This window comes from Myotis davidii, unplaced genomic scaffold, assembly GCF_000327345.1.
Source record: "Myotis davidii unplaced genomic scaffold, ASM32734v1 scaffold245, whole genome shotgun sequence".
Taxonomy (NCBI): Eukaryota; Metazoa; Chordata; class Mammalia; order Chiroptera; family Vespertilionidae; genus Myotis; species Myotis davidii.
The window spans coordinates 161,910-184,744 of NW_006296225.1; the positions used below are offsets into that span (position 1 = coordinate 161,910).

Consider the following 22,835-nt stretch of genomic DNA (forward strand, 5'->3'; position numbering starts at 1 on the left):
CTTCTAGAACAGATATCATGAACAGCTGAACTTCTGACCCTTGCAAATTACAGGAAAAGGGGAAGAGGCATCTGTATGCTGTCTACAACCAGGACACCTTTAAGGGGGTCCTTTCTCAGGCAAACCTGCGTTACTAAGTGGTGTTCTTGTCTCCATATACGTGCCAGGATTCAGTTGTTTCTTTTAAGGCGCAGATACTGGTCAGGATATTTTATAAAGGGGTAACAATGGTTGTTACCCCTTCACTCACAACGGTTTAATGCTATCGGTGGCACAGAAAAATGGAGAAAGACTCTAAGTTTCAAGTCAGTCTTAGAACAGGACAAAGTAATAAAATCTGTGGGCCGTCCTTTATCTATAAAACTTGTGCTGGGATATTTGCTTATTTTCGTTTGAGACTATAAACATTGCATCTGAGCACAATAAAACAGAAGCCAGGGAGACTGTTGCCTCAGCACACATTTTAATGAGTCAGAAAAGTTTCCAAACACCATGCAAACGGAGGCTAGCCTCATGACGGTCACCAACCTCCGCTGCTCCGCTGTGCTGGGTCACAAGCTACGTGATTCCAACAAAAGCATAGTCTCCCCACTTTGCGGCATTCTGGGACTCTCGCTTCTTCCCGTGAGAATCCAAATGTCAGGAAATGAGGTCAGAAGCAATTCTGCAAATGCTTAAAGCAAAGCAGGCTCTTCTTTGTGCTTCCGTGGGCTGCAGGGCCGTATGCACTCCTGCTATTACTGCCCGTCAGTTCACCTGGCCAACAGGTACTGTGCTCAAGGCCAAGCTCCAGGGTGACTCCCTCGTCTTCGGGGAGGAATGACATGGCAAAAATAAATGCATCCGGGGCTGCTTTTTCACTCTGTGCTTCTGATGAAACACATCGACTCGAATACTGAAACCGGCTGGAAGCAGATTAAATGAGTCTTGGGAAGAAAGCCACATTCAGAGGGTAATGTTCATATTAAATTAGTTTTGAAATACATATTCATTAAGAGAACAACAGGTGAATACTTACATTCCCTATATTAGTCTAGATTGTGAACTCTATCTAATAACATCGCTAGCCTAGCAGCTTCATATCGGATGCTCACTAATTAGTGACTGCATTTCGCTAACTGACATTTAGATTTTCTTTAACGTGACAGTGAATGAAAATAAAATTTAGAAGGTCAATTCTCAATTCTATAATCTTATAAAAGTGAAGTGTTTTTAAGTTTCATGATATCTTAAATAATGTGCACTTAAATATTTATGCTAGAACTAATAAGTGAATTTAGTCTCAATTTCCAGGATTACCAAACGCATAGTAATAAGCCAAAGTTTAAAATAGTTTGCTTCCTTTTATTCAATCAATGTCAAATTATATGCACTAATTCTTATTTTAGTCAAAATTTAAATATTTATATCCCAATTTACATAATTCTTGGCATTTAAATGTGTAAAGCAAAATTAACCTGGACATAGGCACTGTTCTATGCATCTGCGTACACAAACTCCTTTAAACTTTGCATCAATACTGCGGGGTAGGTAATGTTACTGCCAAGTTCCCTGATGCAGTAGGAGGTTGACCTGGTTTGTGAACAGAGGATGTCTGGCTTGGATGTCCCACTACCAAATCATGATGCTGCTTTTCCTCTCAACACTTGGGCAGGAATTGGGTGTCATTCATCATTCTTTTTTTAAAAACTTTCATTTAGTTGTTTGCTCATTCCTTCACTCAATAAACATGTCTTGAGCACCCACATAAGTTCCAGTTCTGGAAGAATAATTATAAATAATAGAGAGTGTATACCTCTCAGTATGTCCTTTGATGAAATAAGTAAAATCTACTGAGAAACTTTCTATAGGAGCAAAAACTTGGGGAGAATCGTTTAAACACCCAGAGCCTCAATTTCTTCCTCTATAAAATGGGCACAAATAACAAGAATTTATTTCTGAAAAGTATTCTAAAACCATGATTGGATACATATCCACTTGAAATGAACTTCTCTTCCATATGTAAGTGAATAAATAAATGAGAGGCTTTGGGTCATTTATTTCCCATGTGGTAAAAAATAATGTAAAATTAGAGTGAAGTAATTGAGACTATAAAACTAATTTAAGAGACTTGCTTTATAATTTTAAAGAATGAAGAGACCTTGAGGAAAAAAGTAAGCTATGGAAATCCCTTCAAGTCCTTTCATTAATCTGTACGATCCTCAAACTCAAGTATGGATTTTAATAGCAAAGCACTAACTTCTCTGCAATGTAACCACTAAAAACATGAAAAGTCTCTAGTCCATTTCTCGTCAAAAGTTCAAATAGTACAGACTAGCAAGAGACCATGAACAAAAGCCACTGCGCTTTCCTCAACAGCTAGCTGGCTCTCAGTGATCAACAATTTGGTCGTCTACATTTCTCTCCTTAAATGAATCTGTATTTAGGTAGCAACTAAATTACCTCTTCTATGTAAATTGAGGCACCAAGTTTTGATTTTGAAAGGTTCCTAGTCTTTACCTAAGGCAGGTAAAATGTATGTTCATACAGCTTTCTCATTTCCTCCAATGCTTCATCTATCTAGGTAGCAGAGGTCAAGTGCTCTCAACTCTGACAGGGCCCTGGTGGATGGGCTGCAGAGAATTCACGAACCCCTGAATCTGCCCGCCAGATCTGAGGGTTAAATGATGTGCACTGTGCGTGTTCCGTAACTTCTATTAGAATCTCAAAATGGACCATGAGCCAAAAAGATTAGGATCTATTGGTACAGATCAAATCCGTGGCCTGTGGGCCACATGCGGCCCACAAAGGATATTTTTACGGCCCAGCCAATATAACGGTATGTAAGAAACGTTTTAATAAAAATTTCGTAACTTAAGTTTTATAATATCCTGTTATACATATTTATTAATAATGAACTACAAGTGCTAGTATTAGTGGAGAGAAATGATGCGCCTGCGCCTAAGACGGGTCAGGGAAATGAATGCAACAAGATTACAGTAATCAGTCATTAGCAAGCAATAAAAATATATTTTTCAGAAAACAAGAGTGGGAAGTTTTTTATGAGAAGACAGAATGCTGAGAAGTGCAAGTGTGAGACAGTGAGATGTGCGTAGGAAACCCCAGGGAGGCAGGAGAGAAGAGTCCACATTGAAGAGTGGTGTGAGGTGGCCCTAGAGAGGTGGGCAGGGCGAAATGGGGCTTCAATTTAAAATTCTAATGACATTCAAAGACCTTCTCAGGCTGTCCTAGGAATTTTCAGAATAAGATATTTGTGCAACTGCACAACAGTAATGATCAATGAGTGTTTTATTTATTATTATTTTTTAAGTACGTTTTCATTGATTTCAGAGAAGAAGGGAGAGGGAGAGAGAGAAACATCAATGAGGAGAGAGAATCATGGCTCAGCTCCTCCTGCACGCCACACAACGGGGATTGAGCCGACAACCCGGGCACTGAACCGGGGACCCTTCAGTCCACAGGCCAATGCTCTATCCAGTGAGCCAAACCGGCTAGGGCATCAATGAGTGTTTTAAATTGCTTTTGGATAATAATAAAAATGTGAAAAATGAATATATAAAAGTTGGCATGTGCCATACTTTACTTATTTAGATATATTGTCTCACCCTTCGATTTTTCCTTCCCTACTTGTTTGGAAATAGCAATAAAACTAAATATTTCAGGAGGAATAAGGTCAAGCAGCATACATTATAAACTTTATGGCTTTACATAATTTAGAAAGGTAAATAGATATTTCACTTTTGGTGTAAAATTGGGTCTAAAACCATGAAAACAGTAGCTATAATCTTTTTGTATCTATGGAGCTCTTTTAAAAAAAAAGAAAGACAGAAAGACAGATCATTGATCACATATAAAAAGTAAAGTGGATGACTAGCAACCATGAAACAAATAGCAATAAACTTACTATAAACAAATAGAAACACATTTGCATGTTTTCTAAATGGGAGGCAAAGGCAACCTTTCATTTTTAAGTTTTGCTTAGAATTCCTTTCGCCAAGAAAGAATCAGAAAACATAGTTTAACTATTCTACTAAGCAAGGGATTTGTGCCTAGAGTGCAGATCAGGCCAAAAGTTAAGGACATCACCTAATCTTATTCGACTGACATAGCAGTGGTGTAAACCACAGCATTTGGCAAACATCTGCTTTTCTTAAATTATTTTCTTTTCAATAAAATGCCTCCACTTTCTACAATGAATTACGGTTAAAATTTTTAACTGGCTTTGGAAGCCTTCGCTTCTAAGTTCTAAGTGATGTTTTGTCATGTTGTGACATTTTTAACCAGGAAAAAAACAAAACAAAACAGTCTGATCTCGTAACCTTTCCCATTCATTTGAAATTAAGGGTTTGTTTTAGAAACACCATTTGACATTCACATAGGTAGCTAATTAGCCTTCAGCATGTACTCTAATGAACAGGCTGGGCTGGGAAAAATTTCTCCTGGTAGCACGGACTTTGATGTTAGTGAAAAACAGGGCATCGTGTGAAAAGGGAGCTTATTAAGCAAGGTTTACCTGAGTAAAACATGTCCGCTGCCCACAAAGAATTTGCAGTCAACAGAGGACTGTAAGGACAGCAAAGTTAAACTAAAGGATTTAAAAAGCCATGCACCAGGGGGTGGGAGCACAAGGCAAGGGAACAATGGAGATGAGACTGAAGGCCGAGAGGAGGGATAGTAGGGAGGGAACCACCATACCTCCCAGGAAGGACTGGGCTCCTCTTGCTTTCTAAGGGCGACCTTTCTGACCACTTTTTGACTCACCCTCCCTTATTCCTACTTTCCTGAATCTCCATTCTTCTCTTCTCCAACGACTCCTGTGACTTCCTTTACCTGAAAAAATACGCTTCCATTGGCGGAACAAACGTCCACTGTCCAATGACAATCTTCTTCCTGCTGGACTCGCCAGGGGCCATCCACGTCTCCTCTTCTTTTTATTACTCAGTGTCTCCACAGAGTTGCCTAAACTTGCTGAGTCCTCAGACCTACCTGCCAACGTCCTAGTGACTTACCTTGGAATCTAGTGTGCGAGGGGGATCCTACCTTCGCCCACCCGATTCCACTCAAACTGCTTTCTCGGAGGTTACTTTTAACTGCTGGACCCAGTGTCCTCTTCTCATGTCTTGTCCTTTCTGGGGCATCTGGCACCAGTCACGACTTGTTTACGTATCTTTCTTTTGTCTTTCTTGGTAATGCACCATCTTCCTTTCCGACTATGCATTAACCCATGAGTTTTCTGTCACTTTCTCTTATTTTCCTCCGCTCTGACTGCTGATTATATGGAGATCACTAAGACTTGTCTTTCTATCCCTCCTTCTGACTCTCTATTCTCTCTGAATATAACAGCACTGTCCTATAACACAGCCCTATCAGTTCTATGGGAATGACCTTCAGGTGCTTTTTCTTTAAATTCAGCCATCCTCAAGCAAATCAGCTATCTGCTCCCTACTTAGTCTCCTTAAAAAAGTAAGAACATATCGATATTACATATTTTATCAATATTATGTATTGTATACTTACTTATATATTTAATATGATAGCAATGTAAAAAGAAAGAGAATACACCTATAGTTTGTTGACAATGACACATCCGTAATCATCCAAACTATAAATAAACCTCCAGGTCATTTTCAACTAGCTTTCCTAACTACATGCAGAGAACTGAGTGATAAAACAGTAGCGTAATGCAAAACACTTATGTGCCCACTTTTGAAGTACATTTTTTAAAAGCATCACATCAGTTTTCCTGAAATATCCTTGAGTGGGCTACATGATTCTTATTGCTCAAAATGGACTACTATGAAAAATAAGAACTAAATAATTTCCTATTATTAGGATGACTAAAAGATTAGCCTGAAATGATATTCAGCTTTTCTCGTTCAGCAATTTCCTCCAGGCTTTGTAAAAAATGGTAAAAACTTTCTATACTAAAGCTCAGATAAAATCAAAAGCTAGTGTTTTGATAAGAGGTTTATGCACAAGCCCAAGTTCCCAATCTTTTCCCTCCTTTTTTATTTATTTAACATGCCATGGATATAATGTTACATTCAGCTATTCATTTACAAAATACTATGAAATAAGTTTCCAGTTGTTCTCCTCACTGAATAAAGCCACTGATGTTTGCATTTTTCTCCAATGTTGTGTACGTACTTTTTCAAACTATGAAATAAGACACTGTAGGTAACACCAAGTCAAAAACTAGCCCTATAAATTGGTACCAAGATAAATAAATGCAACAGCTAGAAATAATTACGTTGTAACCCCCGAAGAACTGTTATTCGAGCATTTTCAAATGTCTACAGAGCGTGTTTACACAAGTCCTCTATTTCGGGCAAGGGATACATTCCTGGGGAATGAGCCCCCTGAGAGCCCAGGAGAGCCAGGACTTATGCTAATGTGGGCTTGCTTCTCTGTCAGCAAGGCTCTTGTCTTCCCTGCAATTTCCCACCGAGGTTTCTTTCTCTTTCTGTTCCCTGGCTTTAGGAAGGTTCATTATACTCTCCAAAGTGTCCTGAGACTTCCAAGCCTTCAGTTCATACTGATATTTAACCTGTTTCCTCAACCTTTTCCTCCAAGAGTTAAAACCTACCATGACAATATCAAGCCCATATTTGCTTTTTATTAATTTTTTTTTTCATCACCAAAGACATCCACTATACTTTTTGGGTGTTGCTGTTGCTGGCTCAATGTTTCAAAATATGTACTGCATGGTGTTCCATTAATACCAGTCACCATCAAAAGCAAATGAAAACAGGAACAGAAAACACATGGAATTCTGCTAAGCCACTGTAATTTTCTTAATCCATTTCTATTTATTTTATTTAGGATGTAATTACATGGACCGATGTTTATTTTTAGGCGAGTGCTGACTGCCCTTTTGCTTATAATTTATGTATTCTCATCTACTGACTCCCAAAAGCTCTGTAAATGTAAGGTAATTCAACCTACATAAACAATATCTTGTAACCTACCAAGTTCCCATCCTGCTATAACTGGCTGTTACCATAAGAGAAAATGAGGAATGTCAGCCAACTTCTTTCAATGAGTTTTTTGTAATACTTTAAAATAAGTATTGTTTCCTAAAAATAATAAAGAGGAAGTGGACTGTGCTACCACTAAGTTTATCCATTCACTCATCTACTCACTGATTTTCACCAGAGCATATTCATTTATTCAATAAACACACATTGACTTATTCAGCGGTTGAGGAAAGAATATATTTTGTTGGTCCAGTAAACTCTATACTCTCTAGTGTTTGTTAACCTCTTTGGGGGGAGGGAGGGCAACAGAAATCAGTCTCAAAATCGTAGAACAAGTTTTAAAGATGATCTTGACTTTTACAATTTAGAGTTTATCTTGAAGGAAAAGAAGAAATTAGAGTCTTTTTCCTCCCACCCTACAGTTCTTCTCAACGATTAAAATTTATACTACCAATTATATTATCAAAACAATCATTATACTTTCAATTTTAGTGCTCACGAGAGCAACATACAATTGTGTCATTAGTGAGCAGGATTCCGGAAATAAAGTGACTTTTCACAGAGGACCTTTAAGCTTGCATTTGTACTGCTTTTCTGATAACAAGATGAAGGGGAACGTAGAGAAGGGGTTGTACCCGGCATTGTCTCTATTAGATTTCATTCAGTCCAGGGAGGCAAAATGGTGGCTCTTCCTCCCAGGACACGACACACAGGACATAACATGGTGATGAAATGGGGGCCTTTCACAAGAAACTAAATTCCAGAATCACACTTCAGGGCTGTACCCACAAACTTCTGACACCTTTTTCCGTCGTCTTTGTTGTAAAGATCCCGACTTCTATCAAAAATGCCAAGAACAGGATGAACCCTGAGTAGAAACTGACCCGATTCTGAAAGAATTGTTATATTTGAGTTACAAGCAGAAAACAGCCAATGTGAAGGCTTAAGCATAACATCTGAAGACTGAAACATGAAATTTGAAGACAAACATAAATGAAAATATGTTTGAAATAAAAAATTATGATAAAAATAATGAAGGGATAATTATATTTGAGTTTCTGTGGGGGGGGGGGTTTAATAACCATGCAAATCCATGGTTTGTTTGTTTTTTCTCAAATAATCAACATTATTTTTTAACCTATTACTGTTCAACCCAGTAAAATATTTGAAAATAAATTTGGTTCTGTAATGAACCTGAAATCAACTTTGCCCTGAGCTGATGTCCTTTTGAAGGGGCCCATTTCCGCTGGGTAATCTTACTATCTAGAGTAGACAGTGCCCCTTTGTTTCATGAGAGTTTATTAAATGTTTGTTTACAAATATGTCAACACGGTTCCAAAATGGAAATTACGTAAAAGAAAGTATAAGCTCGGTCCCTCCATCCTGGGCTTTGAGGATGTAACACAGTGACTGATTTCATTGAGGTGATTTTGCTTCGGGAGTGGGTGTGGGGCCGAGGGCATGAGAACCATGGCAACATCTGGGTCACGGGAGCTTTCCACCTCAGGGGCAGGAATCACCAAAATGCCTTCCGAAACCTTTGCTATTTTTGCGTTTTTACTTATTTATTTACTTTTATTATTATTATTTTTCATCCTCACCCGAGGATACTGTTCCATTGATTTCTATGGAGAGTGGAGTAGAGAGGGAAAGACAGAAACATCAAGGGTTTCCTCCTGCACGAACCCTGACCAGGGTCCGGGCTGGGGAAGATCCTGCAGCCAAGTATGTGCCCTTGACCGGAATCGAACCCGGGACCCTTGGGTCCACAGGCCAATGCTATCCACTGAGCCAGGGCACTATTTTTGTGTTTTTAATTGGAGGTACATGCACTTTCCTCTCGGGTGACCTTCACTCTGTGCTGGTGGTGATACTGGTGGCTTTCAACGGCCTAGGCAAACATCTGAAACATAACTAACTCAGGACCACATCGTCCTAACTTCAACGTGGAACAACACTGATGTCAGCTAGAATCATTCCAGAAAAGTGTGGCTGTCCTGTCTCTCCTCAGTCTAATGGTCATTAGGTTGCTTCCATGAATAACTCTTGCCCTAATCCCTGCGAAGTAATGTCTTATGGGAGAATGATGGGGCAATGTGGAGAACATCAAAAGGAAGGAAAACAATGGAAGTTTTTAAAAATAATGAATCTATGGGACAGACACAATTTAAAAAAAAAATAATAAGGAAACAACTGTTTAAATATCTATTGGTAGAAATTTCTGACTATACGTCACTGAAACGGAGAAGTGATGTGGAGACAGTTGAGGCCGATTCCCTACGTTTTCCAAAAGGGTGTGGCTGCAAACACCCTCTGTCTGAGAACATGACTTCAGATTTTGTTTTTAAATATGTTTTTATCGATGTTTAGAGAGAGAGGAAGGGAGAGGGATAGAGAGATAGAAACTTCGACGAGAGAGGAACATCGTGGACTGGCTGCTTCCTGCATGTACCCCCACTGGGGATTGAGCCTGCAACCTGGGCATGTGCTCTGACCAGGAATCGAACCTGCGACCTCTCAGTTCCTGGGTCGACCCTCAACCGCTGAGCCACACAGGCCTGGCACTTCAGATTATTTCTATTTTAAGCTTGGCTCCCTCCCCTCTATCATCCCTAAGCTTTTTATCAGTATTGGACCTCATCCATACATTTGGCCTCTGGCATTTGACCTCTTGGCTGAGGTAAGACCGCCACTTCCCATCAGCCCCACCTCCTAAGACAGGAGGCTAAACAACACCTCAGTTGGAAACCAGGCAAAAACTAAAAGAAGAGGGGGGAAAAAAAAACACAAAAAAACACACACCCATAACAGCTTGTTAAACACATAGTGTATGACAGGCACCTCTGTACATGGTTTAATCTTATTCATTGATTTAATCCACAAAATAATCCTATGGTTCTTTTATTATCCTTATTATATGGAGTAGATAGCTGAAGCTGAGGGAGGCCTAATAATTTATCCAAGGAAACACAAACAGGAAGTCAGTGGGGTGGGGGCTGGAGCCCATGGTATTCGGCTCCAGAGATAATGTTCCTAATTGGAAAGCTATGCTGCTACATTTGCAGTTCTACTTAGAAATGGTGTGAGAGCTAGTAGTTTCTGCAAATTACATCTAATCTATAATAGTAAAAGTGTAATATGCTAATTAGACCGGACAGCTGGACAACCTTCTGGACGTCCTTCCGGACAACCTTCCAGACAAAGCTGGGGCTGCAAGGGCCAAGCCCCTTGCACGATTTTCGTGCATCAGGCCTCTAGCACGTTAAGCACCAAGCCTGTTTTGTCTTCCTTTCGGTTTAGCCTGAGATATCCTATTTCACCAATATGCTGCCTGCACCAGTGAGTGACTGAGGAGGTCCGGACAGAAAGTATAGTGTTAGTCACCGGTGACTGACATGGCCCTTAACATGCTAGTGTACTATAAACACACCTACACACACACACACAAACATGTGCACAGTGGTTTAACTATACAGCTGCCCATCTAAATCAAGATAGTATTCTTAAACATGTATTCGTTTTGTTTCATGTGGCAAATTTCACTTTTTTTAATTGCAAGATTCCTTTAAAAAATTCATACATTGAGACAACACTCACATTATTGATAACTTTTTTTTTCCTCATCGGTGACACTTTTATCTCAGGTGACAAAATTCTCCTCAGGGAGAGATCCCACTGATTGTTTTTTGTACCACTGCCTCTTGTGTTTTTAAAAGAGTAAAACAGAACAGGTTAAACTGCCAAATACACATCCCAGGGCAAAGGCTGGGAGGAGAAACACGGGTACTCAGGTATCTAAGTTATTTCACACGCAAAGGACTTTACGATGCGTTTACCTTTTGTAAGTTAGTCGGTACTCAGGTATCTAAGTTATTTCACACGCAGACTTTACGATGCGTTTACCTTTTGTAAGTTAGTACATACTGCCCCCATAACGTCTCAAACATAGTCCCTAATGAAAACTCACATTATGGGGTCCAAAATAAACTAAAAGCAGGCATTAGGAAGTAAAACTAAAAATCAGAAAGGAAAAAAAGTGCTGCCAGGGTGTCTCTACCCACCATCACAAATAGTATGCCAGACCCACACACAAGTCAGGGATGCAGAGCCATGAAGGTAAATGATGAAGAGATTTACAGAGTTAATACCTTACCATTCCTGTTCTAAGTGCGCACGTGTGTGTGTGTGCGTGCGTGTGTGTGTGTGTGTATTTCCATCTCTTTGCATGTTTGTGTATACAGACTGAGTGGGGGGAGAGGAAGAGCTTATAGGCACCTGTGAAATAAAAGCATGGGCTCAGCTGGCATTGCTCAGTGTTTGAGTGTCCACCTATGAACCAGAAGGTCACGGTTCAAAATCCTAGTCAGGGCACATGCCCGGGTTGTGGGCTCGATCCCCAGTGTGGGGTGTGCAGGAGGCAGCTGATCAATGATTCTCTCTCATCATTGATGTTTCTCTCTCCCCCTCTTCCTTCCTCTCTGAAATCAATCAAAGTATATTTTAAAAGTAAATAAAAGCATGGAAGAACCCTGCCTTTCTATAAAACACGGTGCATGCATCAGTGATGATTTTTTCCAGTTTTGGACTCCATTTTCGTTTACCCTCACATCGACGTGTATTTTTCAAAGCCAAATTTTTAACATGTGTACTAACTTAGCACTTGATTTACGAGTGCGACCTTGAGATATTCTGGAAAGTTCCACACTATCTTAATATTATAGAAGCTCTGCCGCAACATATGGTCTTTTCCAAATGAAGGAGACACACATGTTCATGGCAACATTTGGTGTGACTTTACCTCTCAGCTGAAGTTTTCTAACAACCGTCTTTCAGGTGCCAGCCAGCACACCATCTCCTGGGTTTGAATCTAAGGAGCTGACAAGTCTGGTATTGGAGTATCTGATGAGATCAGCTCAAAAACGCCTTTAAGGCAACTTGAATATCAACTTACATTGTTAGGTTTAATACTAAACATAGTTAATTTTCTTTGTTCTTTCTAGTATGGTTTATGCTTTTTAATATGGACTGATTAAAAGATGCTGTCATCTTGTTATTTGGGGGAATATACATTAAAATAGTAAAATTTATAATGAAAGAAAGCAACAACAATTTACCAATCACCCCCCACAGATATTTCAGCTTTAAGAATTACACTCTGACTTCCCGCATATCCACACAAGCGCTTCATTTTATGTTCAGATATCACAAATTATAATTTTACAGTATTACATATTTAAAACCATATTTTGATCACTTCTTTAGAGCAGAGTATACACATCAATGGCATATTTACAGATACATTTTCCTCAGGTCCCTGGCACCCAAATCGAGTTTTTAATGCCAGCGTACCATATATAACTGTATGAAACAGCAAATGTAAATGGGCTCCAATAGCTTTTGAGTCGTGAAATATGTTCTCTGCTTGAAAGTTTAATAAATGATTTGAAATACTTGATTCCTACATTCATTAATCAGGCACCATTGGCAGTTTCAATTCTGCCAGTTCTCCCAACCAGTCATTACAGAGTTTTTGCACATTCAGCTCCCTGACCCAGCCCCGGGATAGGCCTTAACCCTTCCTCGGTCCCTGAGGGAGCCCCGGGCATCCTATGCTTCCTGCAAGGCAGCCAATCCCTTCGGTGGCCATGATATCCTTCAATGAGCTCTTCTGTCCTAGCTTTGGAACTTACATTCTTTTATTTAATTATTGAACATGGATTGAGCACCCACTATTTCCCAGACTGTGCAAGGCACTGCAAATAAAACAAACATCCCTGGACTCATGTTGCTGAGAATCTAGACCAGTGGTTCTCAACCTACCTAATGCTGCGACCCTTTAATACAGTTCCTCATGCCGTGGTGACCCCCAACCATAAAATTGTTTTTGTTGCTACTTCATAACTGTAATTTTGCTACTGTTATGAATCGTCATGTAAATATCTGATATGCAGGATGTATTTTCATTGCTACAAATTGAACATAATTAAAGCATAGTGAGTAATCACAAAAACAATATGTAATTATATATGTGTTTTCCGATGGTCTTAGGCGACCCCTATGAAAGGGTCGTTCGACCCCCAAAGGGGTCGCGACCCACAGGCTGAGAACCGGTGATCTAGACACTGAAGCAGCAAGAATGAAAGAGGTCCCTGCTCTGACTAGCATTCAAGTCTAACCCTTGATACTCAACTCAGTCCAGGCTAAGTCTCTCGCTCCAGGATGGGAGCCCCGCTGCTGGTTGGGGTTCTGCTTCAAAAGAGAAAGGACAGGAGAATGTGTCCTTCTGGTGATGGTGATGCCAGTCACCGACAGCCCAGACCGAGAGAAGCTGGCCCCCCCCACCCCGCCACCCCTGCGATGGTACAACCAGCCCTTATTTAGGTCAACTCTGATTTCTGGTGGTTTTCCCCTTCCCCTTCTCCACGGGCCTGCCACTGAGCTAAAGCGGTTTTGACAGGGAAAGCATATAGATTCTTGGAGAACGGAAGATCATGAAATCACCCAGATCCTATCGATCTCTAAAACTCTAGGGGTTTCTGATTGTCATGAGCCACGCATTTCAGTCTGAAAGCATACTGCAGTTTTAAAGGAATATATACACCTTTATTAAAATGAATAAGGCATTTATTACTACCTGCAAGAACCCAGCATGATTGGTACTATTCCTAACTCCATACATAAAGAAGCCTAGAGGGGTTACATAACCTGCCTAATATCACAGTTTGGAAGCGCTGAGGCTGAAGCTCCAATCCCTGGAAGCCTTACTGTCAGAGGTGTTCCTCCACCACTGAACTATGCTCCCGTTCTCATCAGCAGACAGGACACTGTGCCTTACTCATCACGAAAGGGATGGTGAGGGATGGAAGGCGGTGTCAGAGGTCCGAGAGAGCAGGAGCTTTTGCCCTGTGGTTCCTGCTGTCGCTGCTGCTTTTGGAAAGTGTGTGTGTGCAGGTGTATGTGTTCTTGTTTCCCTTCAGGCTTCCAGTCACACAGACTTTGGTCTGATTTCTGACTCGATCACTTTCTAGTTGTGTGACCTTGGGAACGTGACATAATAACATCAACAATGTATTGGCTATTTGCTATGTGCTAGCCACTGTGCTAAGTGCTTAGCATGCGCTGTCTCATTAAATTAAATTAAATCTTCATAAAAACCCAGACAAGAGCTAATATTATTCAGAGTTTAGAGCGTGTGGGACACTGACTGAGAGGGGATAAGAAGTAATAACCTTTCCAACGTCAAAGAGCCCGGGAGGGAACAGCGGTGGCTCATACTGAGTGGGGAAGAGGTTGAGGCAGAGGCCTCCTTGTGGGCACTCTGCCACGAGATGGTTTAGGACTGAACTTGGGAACTAGCACCCACTGCCAGTGGTGACAACTAATAAGGACCCTGGGGGTGAACACTGGAGACGTACATCCTGGGTTCGAATCCTGGTGTCTAGCTGTGATATCCTGGGTAGGTTACTTAACTTCTCTTGGCCTCAGTTTCTTCGTTTGGTAAACATAAATTAATAACACTGTATATCTCAAGGTGTTTCTGTGAAGAATAAGTGAGGCTTTAGCAGAACCGGAGGCAGTAGGTAATCAATAAATTATAATAAACTACAGAGATCATTTTAATTTTGAGTAGTTCTGATTCAGCAAGCTTTTATTTCCATATGATGAAATGAATGAGCAAGAACAGCTTATTTTTGAAGTGTAAAACTCCTCTAAAGAATCAGAAATGTCAGGATCTGGGTGCATCCCTAGATCTGTCCTCTCTTTTAGTTGCTTGGACCAAGTGCAGAGCTGATCTTTTCTTTAAATATCTGTATTGATTTCAGAGAGGAAGGAGAGGGAGAGAGAGAGGGAAACATCAATGATGAGAGAGAATCACTGACTGGCTGCCTCCTGCATGCCCCCTACTTGAGATCTTGAGCCTGCAACCCGGGCATGTTCCCTGACCGGGAATCGAACCATGACCTCCTGGTTCATAAGTAGATGCTCAACCACTGAGCCACGTGGGCCAAGCGGATCTGCTCTTTTCTTTCTTTCCTACATGGATATGTCTAACAAGGCTGGTAGCTCTGATTTACTTGTGACAACAAAGGAAATGTATCAGAAAACCTGACATCTGACATTTCTCAGTATCTAGTATGAATATCTTGCTCACAGCCCACCAGCCAGGACAGCTCTCATTCTAAGAAGGGACACAATAAACGAGAATTCAGAGGCCTGAGTCTCATGAGCTGAGTGATGACAGAATACTCAGGGTCATAATGATTGGGGCGAAGACCTGATTTGGAGAACCTGCAGAAGATTTTTAAGATTTTCCATGAACAAGTGCTTCTTTTTGTTTGTTTGTTTTTCTGAAATAAGTGTTATTAATATATCAAAAGTACTTCAACTATTTTTCAAATTAAACTTCCTAAAAAGAGAATCCATTCTTAGGTTTACACCTAGTTTTTTCTTAGGTCCATCTTGGGTCTTGAGTCCATCTGAACATCCTGTAAGGGAACTGGGTCATTACAATGTCATCTCCCAAGGAATCACAAGGAGGGAGTCCGCACAAGGTCCTATTTAATGATGGTAGGTATTCAGTAAAGTCAGCGAAAACCTGAGTTTGAAGCAATATTGCTAAGTCAGGGACCAGAAAGCAATTCATTAATAAATATGTCAAATAATTTCATGCAAATATAATCTACATTCTTTCCACTTTTAGGATAGCACAAATAAACGGATATCTATAAAGAGGCGAGCTAATGAATTTTTCATGTTTGGAAACAGTGGAAGAAGTCAATTAAAAATTTCTGCTTAGAAACAGAAAATAAACTGCCTATATTTGCACACTGGTCTAATCTTTCAATTCTAAGAATTTAATATTTCAGATAATTGCCCAATTTACAGGATCATAAACTGAAATGAATGGCATGCCAGAAGTTCTATCCTCCCTTCAAACAAAAACATTTTAATGGCTCTTCTACAGTACTTTTCAAAATCTGACTGTAATAAAAGCTACAGTAAACAAGACAAATAAAAAATTCTAAAGGCCTCAATCAGGCCACAACGCACCATAAGTCCACGTCTACCAGCCATACTTAGGCACATTTGATACTGAGGAAAATCTCTTTAATTCCCAGAATCCATCCATTGCTCTGCAGACATTGGCAAGGGGGTCCCTCAAATGTATTGCAATGTCAATAAATAGCACTGCATAGAGGCAAGGGCACTGGATTAGAACTCAGAGACTTAGACTCTGGCCTTAGCCCTGTGCTTCAGAAATTGTGAGTTATCAGTCCCCTATTTCTAAGATCTTTATGGCACCACTATTTTTTGAAATCATGTGCCTTTTTCTGCATGCCCCCAAAAGTAATCACTAAAACTCTAAATTTGACTGTATTGTGCCCTGCTTTTGTGAAGTTACTTTACTGATAAAATATTAAATACAATTAATGCCACATTCACTATGTTCCATTAAAAATATTTTGAAGTTAGAATTTTAAAAATTTTATAAATGTCCATAAGTTCAATCTATCACTTTACCTTAATATTTAGTTAAATAATTCAAAATTATATGTGTGTATACATATGTATAAGAATTCTAGGTAAACAAAAAAGGAAAAATGCATTCCATACGCCAACTTGAGAATAATGAAAACTCCTTAAGACTGTACCATATACATCTTTAAAAACTGCAAATTCATTACCAATATTAAGAATCAAAGCATCAAAATTTCCCTTTTCTATTTTTACATATGAAATCTACTACCCAATGCATTGCACTAAAAAGACTTCAAAACATTCCATTTCCTTATGCTTTGAAGTCTAGAGGAAATAAAACTTAATTATTTTAAAGTGCAAGTAAAACACTTTGTTGAACACTTTTAGTTTTAAAAATAAGCATCCGAAATAAGCACTACCAAAGACAAATCTTATTTTTCCCCTTGTAAAACTATTAGTCAACATTCTTCTTTTTCATCTTTGAAACCTGAGTTACATTTTTACTTATTGAAAGGAAAGAGTTTCAGTGTGACAGTAGCTAATCACCTTGATTGCAGCTATAGGGAATCAATGACAAGATTAAGTCCATTGAAAGCAAAATGGGGAAAAGAAGACATGATTGGATAGTAAGGTCACCAAAGATCTCATTTCAGCATTGGTGTCTTAATATCATTTTGCAGATTACCGCCCATGAATGGAGGCTGGGCAAAGAACAAGGTTATCGATAAATAAGTGTTGCCACAAAACCTAAAATGCTGAAGAAGTGGTTTGTGATGTTCACTCTCAGAAGCTACTGATCTCTCTTCTACCAATTATTACACGCAAACACCCCACATATGTCCTTCATCCAGGTTAGGTATACCCATATGAAGTTATTTTTCCCCCCAAAAAATAGGTGCAGAGAATACTTATTTAAAAATAAACTGAAAGTAAGGCCCTAAAAGAAGAGACTGCTCCATTTAGAATGCTAAGCTGTAATTTTTGACAAAGGACAATAATGCGCCCTAGCTCTACCAAGATCTGAGCTGCTCTTCCTACTCCTTCTGAATTAATTATGGGTTTAGGAATTTGAGTTTTAAGAATTTGGGGACATAATCATCGAATGTTTTTGGTTTGAAACATGAACAAGGAGATGAACAGAACACAGGCTTTGAAAAATAAACCGTTTCTACTTTACGTTTCACAGTTTTAACTCTCCCTAGGATTTCTCTTGCTAGCTATACAATGCAGATGGTGAAGGAGAAAAAAAAAATGCTTCATAGAATCCAGTACTATTCAGTCTCCATGAACCCCACATTTTATCTTCTCAACAGCTTCCTAGAGAAATCGGAATCTTACCTTCTCACATCTTCTGCAGAGGCCTCTTGGTGCTTTGAAAACTCCTGAGGTCTATGTCAAACGGCCATTGTCTCGCTCCCAGGGTCTTAGGGGCTTGGAGAAATCCCAACACCTGCTGCTACCACTGAGCGTCGAGGCCAGGAAAGCTCCAGGGTTTGCCAGCGGGATCACTGAGCCACAGCCAAAGCTTGGGAAGCCTTAACAACTGAAAGCAAGTGTAGAAGGCAACGTGGTACCCAGCACTGGGCTCAATTGTAGCAGCAGGGGGAGGAATGTTCCGGCCCTCACAAGGGTTCAGAGGCAGCCATCAGGGGACCCAAGGCTCTGTGGATGGACAGGGCCAAGGAAGTGGAGACAGGGCCACACAGCAGGAGACCCTAGGGGGAGGGGAACAACTAGCGCAGAGCTCAGGTAGCGCTTGAAAAGAATCACCAAAAATCCCCCGACAGAACACAAGAAGCGATGGCGAAATGCAACAAAATACATGGAGATAGGCCATTCTAGCATCCCATATGACAGCCAAAAACACAGTGGAGGGGGGACATGGAGCTCTAGCTCTAGAAAGAAAAGTAAGGAAGACATATTATAGTAGGCCTACTGCAGTTGAGGTTAAATATCTAACACATTTCAAAAAAATTCCTAAATCCTGCCATCATAACATTTACATCATGATAAGGAAATGTACGACTGTTAAATGTCAAAGAGTGCAATCTACAAGGAAACAGAGATTAAAGGCAAAGGTGTGAGTTATCCAAGGAGAAAATGAAAAGACAGAGAGAAGGTTACATGGAGAAGGAATCAAAATCACTTTTTTAATAAGTACAGCACATTTTATCAGATACATTATGTTCCGTGATGATCAGATGAGGAATACTGAAGGAATTCAATGAGATAAGAGAAGGAGAATATGGAGAAAAAGAAGTGAGTGGATAAAGAGTGTTCACAGATGAAAAGGGGAGAGGTAGGAGAAAAGGGGAAAAGAAAAGAGGAGGAAGAAAGGAAAGCGTGATTAACTTAGTAGATTGCAGTGCATTGTCAAATTTGTCAAATAAACTACTAAGACTCTCCTGAATCTCGACTTCATGTTATATTTTTCAAGGAGATGCTTATAGCTTGCTAACCACTACTCACAGCTCTTCAACTGCTCAAAAACCCCCAGGAACTCCTCTTCAGGAGCCCACTGAATATTAAATATTAAACAGCTACAAGAGACAGACCCTAGGACAATTTTGCTTTAATGAGCTGGATAAAAATCAAGTCAGGAATTAAATCTAAACCCTGACAGAACTTTAGTAACCCCTAATATGTATCAAAATAAAAACAATCAGACTCACTTAGAAATTGTCACTTTTTCAAGACCAGAAGCAAATTAACCAGTACGGTATACATGTTTTATAATTAAATAAGAAGAAACTCTACTGCCTGATAGTAGTTATGCCCATGTCATTCTTGAGCTCAAGTATTTACTTACATTTTTGTAACCCAAGTTAACTAAAATAGGGATAATGTATTTCACTTGATTTCAAATAGCTCAAATAATCTTGTGTCTCACCTCAGATATATATAGTTATGTTCTCTTAAATGTAATGCTATTACATGTACAATAAAAGTAGCTTTTGCTTAGGCAAACTCAATTATGTCCAGTAAGTAAGCCAAACATTTTTATAAAATAACCCTTATTCTACAAAATAGTTGGTATTGACTAGGCAACTAGTATTTTAAATATGAGAGAACTGAGTTTTGATAAAGGAAGAAGATGAGGAAACTGAATGCCCCTCTAAAAATACTTTCATTGTATAAACAGTGCCTAAGTTTAGATATTGATTTCAACTAACTTAATTTTTTAAAACATATCTTGTCAATAGGATAGGTTTAGATAAGAAAATGTTCAGAGAATCCCTATGGTAAAAACCAAATGGAAGTGGATTTTTTTAAAACATAACAGTCTGACTCTAAGTATTAAAAATCAATTACAGTTTGCTTTTCTGACCCACGCTATCCATCCCACTCATAAAAACCAGTTTCAACAATATAACTTTTTTAAAATGTGCAAGAAAAAACAAGGAAGTGAATACATACTGCCAATGTGAAATGGCAGGGTCCATTTATAAGGCTCTTCAGATTAGACGGTATGTCAGGATTATTAATCCATAGAATTAGAAAATTTGGCAATAGATTTTTAAAGATAAATATTGTATTGCTACTACAGTGTCTTACTAAAGTAATAAGATCAGACCATCTAAACCAGTGTTCCCCTGTTGCTAAGCATCACAAAAGGATAAATTTTTGATAAATGTGTTCAGTTGCATCCCTACACCTAGCCTGCAGCACAGTAGGTATCCAATGAATATTAATTGGCTGAATGGTGGTGCCACATGTGAGAAGACACTCCTCAAAAAGATTGCATCGTAGGGGTAGGGGTGGGGGGGGGTAGGTTATGGTCAAATAAATTTCTTAAAAATTAATATAAAATTAAACAGGTGAATTCCTACATGACTTGTCAGAGCCTTTATCATACTACTATAAATTCCTAAACTCTACCTTTTTTTAATGAAATACCTATTCATCACAGATTAATTATTCTAGAAAGCTTTGGTCTACACCTCTATGGCAAACTTAGTATTTCTATATACTACAATCTTTTAAAGAAAGACAGAGGTAAGCTAATAACTGGCCCATATTCATGTCCGTTAAAAATTATAAGGAAGAAAAATATGTATATGTATATGTATATGTATATGTATATGTATATGTATATGTATATGTGTGTGTATTTCAAATGCAGTAGGCTTTATTTAAAAATGGCCTCTGCTTCAGGGAAAGAAAATTTGAGATTGAGAAAATTTCAGAGTGAGAAAATCTGAAATATCTCATTCAAATCATTCCCTTACTCAATAAAGGATCTTGCTCCCGTAAAGTATTGTATTGGTGCATAAATATAGTAGCAATAAAGTTTCTTTATTGCTAATGTCCCAGATACTCCTATGCAACTATCTGACTAATATGACCGATATCTTACAAATTTGCTTACAATTATCTTAAATTGAAAAGAATACTCCTGGCAAGAATTAAATTATGCATATTAAATAATATTTATAATTCAACACTGTTGTGAAAAGGGAGGTTCTCATTTAGAATTGAAAGGAGGAATACTTGCTTTTACTACTAGTGGTCTTTTTTTTAAATTACTATGGCTCAAGTAAAAAACAAGAATACAGATCAAATAGTGACAGGAATTCAATGAGAAACTATGCTCCATATACTGAGGTATCTGACAAACTTCAGGATTTATATCTTTTCAAATAGCAAATCCGGGTGTGGGGGGGATATAAACTCTATGTACGAGACACGTACAGGATCACGTGTGTTAGAACTAGGTTCCTAAGACAACGTTCTGAGGTTCAGAGTATCAGAGGCCATTTTCCCATGGATGCCATCCCAGTCCTTGAGAGAGCGAGCCTACCCAAAAGATACCAGTCAACCGGCTCCCCCTGTGCTTTGTTCACTCACCAGCATCCATTAGCCAACTCCATGCTTTATCTTCAATAGATAAAATACGGCTTCTTCGTGCCATGGTGCCATGAAAAGGATCCAGAAGGTTCCCCTTAAACAACATTTCCTGAGTGGCTGCTGCAGCACCGAGAGTAAAGGAGATGCCAGGTCAGCTACGTCTCCTTTCCAGCAACGTTAGCAGCAGCAGCAGCAGAAGCTGGAGCAGAACATGGAGACCCAGCTCCTGGCAGGATGCTAGCCAAGCACTCTGTTCCCTCGACAGCTACATAGTTTACCTGTATGTTTGCGCCTTTCCGGCAGACTGTCAAAACAGGTGTGTTCCTGTGGTCAGACTCAGAATCTGCTCCCAAACAAGGTGAGAAATATAGAGTGACTGCAATGCGAAGGTTCTAGTTCCAAGGCAAACAGGTTTACTTTATTATTAGGAAGACTGGATGAATCCTTTTTAAATTTCTATTCACCCTTCGCACTCCGACTAAGCAAGCGGATTGCACTAAAATTTCCTGTTAATGAAAGAAAGGATGTTACCATATAAAATACACGGCCTCGTGCAATTTTGGTCATTTCTTTCCTAATGTTCTATCTGCCTTTCCTGGCACAGGATCATCTCTTGCAAACGCTCATGTTTTCATAATCTTTACAACGGTGCCAACAGATGGGGAGAAGTCGGGTCTTGTGATCCGATGTTACGGAAGGATCAACAACTTCTCTGCTTCTATATTTTACTCCCATTTGGATGTTACTGATGAGTTTGCTCTTCAACATAAGGAGTGGTTAGAATATGGCTGGACAACAGAGTTACGTAGGGAACGTCATTAACCAAGCATTCCCTTTACTTAACATTCAGAGATAAAGTCCTATAGCTATAAAAAGAATCTTGATTTTTTTTTTTCATTTAAATAGCTCTGCAAAGGATACGTGAAAAAAAAAAACACGTATTATTTTCCTAATGAGTATTTACTTGAAGAGAAGAATTATAAACTCTAAGATATGCGTTCTCTGCACAGTAGAGAATAACAGCTCTAATTAGCAACATTGAAACCTTACACACAGAGATTCTGAGGATAATATTGTTTCTCGTGTATTAATGTTCACTTCATTATCAAAGTAATAAGAACAATAGCTAACCCACTGAATAGTCATAAAGGGCCAGGCACTGTGCTCCGTGTTTTACATGTGCTATCTCATTTAATCTTTTTTTTTTTTGGTAAATATATTTTTATTGATTTCAGAGAGAAGGGGAGGGGGAAAAAGAGATAGAAACATCAATGATGAGAAAGAATCACTGATTGGCTGCCTCCTTGCACACACCCAGGCATGTGCCCTGACTGGGAATCAAACCGGGACCTCCTAGTTTGTAGGTCAGTGCTCAGCCACTGAGCCGCACTGGCCGGGCCAAATCTTCACAGATATTATCACTGCTGCAATTTGCAAATAAGGAAACTGAGGCTCAGTCAGGTTCCATCACACGTTTAAGGTCACCGAGCTCACCAGTGATTTGAAACCAGGGGGTCCGGTTCCAGAACT

At 39.4% G+C, this 22,835-nt stretch overlaps 1 protein-coding gene and 1 long non-coding RNA gene across 17 annotated transcripts in view; both read right to left on the reverse strand.

Moving 5' to 3' along the window:
• The window catches only part of MBNL1 (muscleblind like splicing regulator 1), a 169,030-nt gene that overhangs the window by 84,467 nt on the left and 61,728 nt on the right, over nt 1-22,835 (reverse strand). Inside the window, exons 1-3 of one of the 16 annotated variants that reach the window (XM_015568744.1) lie at nt 21,584-22,482; nt 21,306-21,425; nt 17,796-18,352 (exon numbers count right to left, since the gene is read on the reverse strand). The exons of 13 other annotated variants lie outside the window; for them this stretch is intronic. Coding sequence is in view for 1 of the 3 variants with exons in the window: in XM_006771127.2 (XP_006771190.2) it covers nt 21,306-21,311 (6 nt within the window). In the remaining 2 variants the exon portion in view is untranslated. Of the gene's footprint in view, nt 1-17,795; nt 18,353-21,305; nt 21,426-21,583; nt 22,483-22,835 lie in introns of those variants that run through there. 2 more of the 16 variants (XM_006771127.2, XM_015568745.1) reach the window with 2 other exon arrangements.
• LOC107184296 lies at nt 10,660-11,348 on the reverse strand. The gene is made up of 2 exons (XR_001515119.1): nt 10,881-11,348; nt 10,660-10,813 (listed from the first exon to the last, which is right to left on the reverse strand). It is a non-coding gene; the product is annotated as an uncharacterized LOC107184296 (long non-coding RNA).